General features: G+C 59.2%; 1 protein-coding gene across 2 annotated transcripts; it reads right to left on the bottom strand.

The window, feature by feature from the left end:
- Window positions 1-465: 465 nt before the first annotated feature.
- On the bottom strand, window positions 466-4,304 carry MSX1 (msh homeobox 1). Of its 2 annotated transcripts, none has more exons than XM_029932875.1 (2): window positions 3,745-4,304; window positions 466-1,706 (listed from the first exon to the last, which is right to left on the bottom strand). In XM_029932875.1, exons 1-2 carry the CDS (start codon window positions 4,211-4,213, stop codon window positions 1,258-1,260), a joined length of 918 nt encoding a protein of 305 aa, XP_029788735.1. In that variant the 5' UTR covers window positions 4,214-4,304; the 3' UTR covers window positions 466-1,257. The 2 variants fall into 2 exon arrangements, with proteins under 2 accessions (XP_029788735.1, XP_029788740.1); XM_029932880.1 differs by having other exon boundaries at window positions 466-1,697.
- Window positions 4,305-4,313: the final 9 nt, after the last annotated feature.

Here is a 4,313-nt window from a genome sequence, read left to right as displayed (position 1 = left end):
ACACCAGCTCGGCAGCGATTTATAGAAGGAACGCCGTGCCTCCACCCCCCACCTGGCCTCCTGTGGGAAAAGCAGGTTTGCGGGGGTGGGAATTGTCTGGATTAGCTGTCTGCAGTCCTCAAACCATTTGGGTGATTCGCTTTGTTTTCATAGACAGGTTAAAAGGGAAGAAAAAAGAAAGAGTCGGTTATGGGTCGCCTGAGCAAGTGTCGATTTCAGCTTAAAGTGAATTGGAAAATTGAGCCTAATTATCCTAGGTAATTGCTTCAATTCTCCACTTGACTTTGCCAGCGCGGATCTGTCCTGTGTGTTCAAAAAGACCCCCCCCCCCCCGTCCCTGCATAGCGTGGTCACCTCTGAAAGGTGCTAGAAACTGCCTTCGCGCTGAAAAGCAATCGCCTCCGTGAAAAAAATGGCAAGATGTAAAATTCAGATAAAAGCCTAGATCAATAAAGAGATCGCTTCTTGTAGCTTAAAATTAATTTATTTAACAAATATAGCTATAATATAAATGATAATAAAATTTCAAATATACAGTATATTACACACCATCCCTTCCAAAGGGATTCTTGAGAGTCACACAAATGTACTGTTAAATAGAAACAGGATTTTTAAATTTTATTTTACAGTTTCTTCCGATACTGGCGAGAGGGGTCCTTTCAACCTACCTTTGCAACGCATCTGTGTGCGTGTCCCCCCTCCCCCCACCGAAAACAAATGTTCTGCTGAACGCTGAAGTTTTCAGAAGTTTTCTGAAGGACCTGGGAAGGAGGTTGCGGGGGGAGTCCGTCTCCCCTGACCTGCTCTTCTCTTTCTCTGCAACTGTTCTTTCCAAAATCTTCAGACAGGAGGTTTTTTCTGTGCTTTCCCTGCCCAGAGTCAGTACAGGAGGCGGCGACAGCAGGATGCAGCCGCTGGTGTGGGTCCAACTGCTAACTCGGCTGAGGGACCTTTGGGAAATGTAACCTCTCTAACCCCACTTTCTCCATCTGTATGTAACACAAAGGGTGGGTCTAGATTCTAGAAGAGTGTTAAGGGACCCTTCCAGCCACTTCTGGGGAGGGGGTCAGACTTCGGAGGCTGATGGAAGGGAGCAGCCCAGGATACACTGGACGAGCGTGGGGGTGAAAGGGGAAGAAGCCGAGCGCTGCGGGGAACAGGGGAGCTCACTGCGGGGGGACGTGGCTCCTGGCTTTGCAGAAGACAGGAGGGCGGGAGGGGTCGGCCGGTACCGCAGGTAGGAGGCCCTGGGACCCTCTATGTCAGGTGGTACATGCTGTAACCCACATGGGCTGTGTAGAGTCCCACAGGCGCTACGGGCAGCGCGGCGCGCTGGAAGGGGCCAGAGGCGCCGTAGAGCGAGGCGCCCGCCGCCGCTACCGCAGCGGGGCCGCCGAGCGGGAAGGACAGGCCGAAGGCCGCCGGGGGCAGCATGGGCTTGGTGGCCATCTTCAGCTTTTCCAGCTCGGCCTCCTGCAGTCTCTTGGCCTTGGCGCGGCGGTTCTGGAACCAGATCTTCACCTGCGTCTCGGTGAGGCTGAGCGAGCTGGAGAACTCGGCGCGCTCCGCGATGGACAGGTACTGCTTCTGGCGGAACTTGCGCTCCAGCGCCAGCAGCTGCGCGGTGGTGAAGGGCGTCCTAGGCTTGCGGTTGGTCTTGTGCTTGCGCAGGGTGCAGGCCGGGGGGCTCAGCCGCCCTAGGGGGCCGGGAGAAAGGCAGTGGGTTATGAGTACGGCGCAGGCAGTCACCTGCCCACGGAGGAGTAACAGCGGTCAAGAAAACAATACCAGCGATGCATCTCCGTGGGGCGCCTCGGTGCCAAGTACTGGGAGAGACCCTCGGGAATGATTTTCTCCAACTGCCACACCCCGCGGGGCAGACGGCCCTGTCTACTTCTTGCAAAGGAGGAAACCAAGATTCCGGGTGAAACGGGGGCGTGTTTTAAGGCCCGAACTCGGGTGGGAAGTGGTCGAATGCCTTGGTGCTAGATGGATGCTTAGGAGGACCTTCCGTGGCGGGCCTCCCCCCACTGTCGCCCAGGCTGGAACCGCAGGTGTTAATAAGGTTGATGAAACAGGCAGAGAGGCCCTGAACCAACCCAAGGTCGCATCTAGTTTTAGGTGTTGGGGGAACGTGTATCTGTGCCCACCGAGCATTGAGTGCTAGGCTAGGCCCCGATCTCTTTCCCTTGGCAGAGCAAGCTCCCTTGGCAGCCCAGGGAACGGCAGGCGGGACAAAGCCGGCTCTCAGGCGGTCAGGAAGGTCGCCCTGTGGCCATATCTCAAATATACGTAGTGCCAAGGGTAGGGGGGTTGCATCGTGCGATGGTCTCAATTGTCTCTAGGGTCTCTGCCACACCCAGCGCTTTGGCCCTCTGGTCACGCGCAACTGGGGGTGAGTGGGAGGCGGGTTGCAATGGTTTCTCCCCCACCTGGGTCTCAGTCCACAGACATCAACGGTGCCCACCTTTTTCTTATGGCTTCAGAATATACCTCAAAGGTGGGCGGTGAGCCAGCACCCCGGCAGAGGGCTCCTGTAGGTCGGAGACTGAGTCCCCCCTCCATATGAAATGTAGAACCAACTATTCCCAGGACAATGGGACCTCAACGACTTTGGGGTCCGCGGGGAGGCCCTAACCAAATTCCCAAGTTCTGGAAAGGACGCTTTGCCTACCCAGGAGCTCCCCTCGGGGGGAAACTGAATTCAAGTAGAGAATGTTTCACCGTGCGGGTTTTGCCTAATATGCATTTTTTTTTCGTTTTGTTTTGTTTTGTTTTTAATGATCCTTAGGGCTTGCAGACCACCAGGATATGAGTCAAACGAAATCTGGTGTTAACAAGCGCCCTTCTTCCCTGCTCCAGGCCATTGAGAATCCGGGAAGCAGTTTGCCCCCTACTCGCTTTCCGCCCTCGCCGCCCGCCCCTCGGGCGCCAAGGGAAACGCAGATCCCTTCTGTAGCGAGAGCCTAGCCGGGGGCCACCTTCTGCAGCCATTAGGCCCGGGGAAGGGCTGGCCTTTCAAAGGCGTTTAATCCCCAGATAAAAATCATTCCTCAGCATCACGCCATTGAATTCGGGTTGCTATTATGCCGCACAAAATAATCGGAGGAAACGAGGAAAACTTGGGAATTTCCCGTGCTCCTGAAATATCTCCGAGCGTGTTTGCTGGGCAGAGAAGCCAGGGGGCCGTGAGGCCTTGGAACGACCCCGAAAGGCGCCTTTGGTGGCTGGAGTCTGCTTCAGGGGTCCGGTCAGGGCGACGTTTGGGAGCCTCCCGCTAATTGACTTGGCGCCCCGCCCACCCCCACAGGACCGAGTGCCCCCTCCCACTAATTGAACCGTCCACCGTGAGCACCAAGTATCTGTCGGAAACTTGAAAGGGGAAGGGGGGGGATTTTTGCAAGAGGTTCAGAACCTCAGGGCAGAGAGGTACCTTAAAGGGGGGAGGGGGGGCAGCCTTCTATGAGAAAGTGAAACTCAGCCTGGCCAAGGCGACGGGTCCGCCAAAGTGGACCGAGCGCTGGGCTTCAGGCAGGCCTCTGCCTCTCCAGCGGATGAGAGTGGGGAGAAGGGTCAACCCCCCGGCGCCCCGCCACCAGCTCTGCAGCCTGGGCTCCAGGTACCTGGCTGCAGGTACGCCGCTGCTGGAGACAGGCAGGCGCCGGCTCCAAGCCTGGCGCCCTCGGGTCCCACACCCCCGCCCGCACCCCGCCTCCCCCCGCCGCCTGGGTTCAGGCTACTTACTGGCCGGGGGCGGGGAGAAGCGGGGGTTCTGCATCCACGGGGTCCTCTCGGGCTTCTCGGGGCTCTCGGCTTTGACGAGCGCATCTTCGGGCAGCTTGAGAAGTCCTCCCACCGAGAAATGGCCCAGCGGCCGCGGCGAAGACGGCGCGTCCGGGGCTCCCAGAGACCCTGGCCGGGCGCCCAGGGGCTGCGCCGAGCCGCCCGCCGCCTGGGCGCCCTCGGAGGCCACCAGGGCGCTCTCCTTGGCCCCGGGCTTCCTGTGGTCGGCCATGAGCGCCTCCACGCTGAAGGGCAGGAGTGAAGGGGACACTTTGGGCTTGGCCCCCTCCTCGTCTGCGCCCATGGCGGCCGCCGTTGCCGCGGCGGCGCTGGGGGCCTGGCTCGCGCCTCCCCCCGCCGGCTTGCCGAAGGCCGAGTCCTCCACTTTGACACCGAGTGGCAAAGAAGTCATGTCAGCAGCCGGGGCCATGCAGAGCCGGGCCCCCCTCCAGCCGCAGCACGGGTCAGCCGCCGGGCATGGGCTTCGGGCGGGCTGGGAGCGCCGCCGGCCTTCGGGAGCGTCCGGGGCC

This window comes from Suricata suricatta, chromosome 1 (genome assembly GCF_006229205.1).
Source record: "Suricata suricatta isolate VVHF042 chromosome 1, meerkat_22Aug2017_6uvM2_HiC, whole genome shotgun sequence".
Classification (NCBI taxonomy): domain Eukaryota; kingdom Metazoa; phylum Chordata; class Mammalia; order Carnivora; family Herpestidae; genus Suricata; species Suricata suricatta.
The sequence above is the reverse complement of the archived record's forward strand: the minus strand, read 5'-3'. Positions and strand labels throughout refer to the sequence as shown.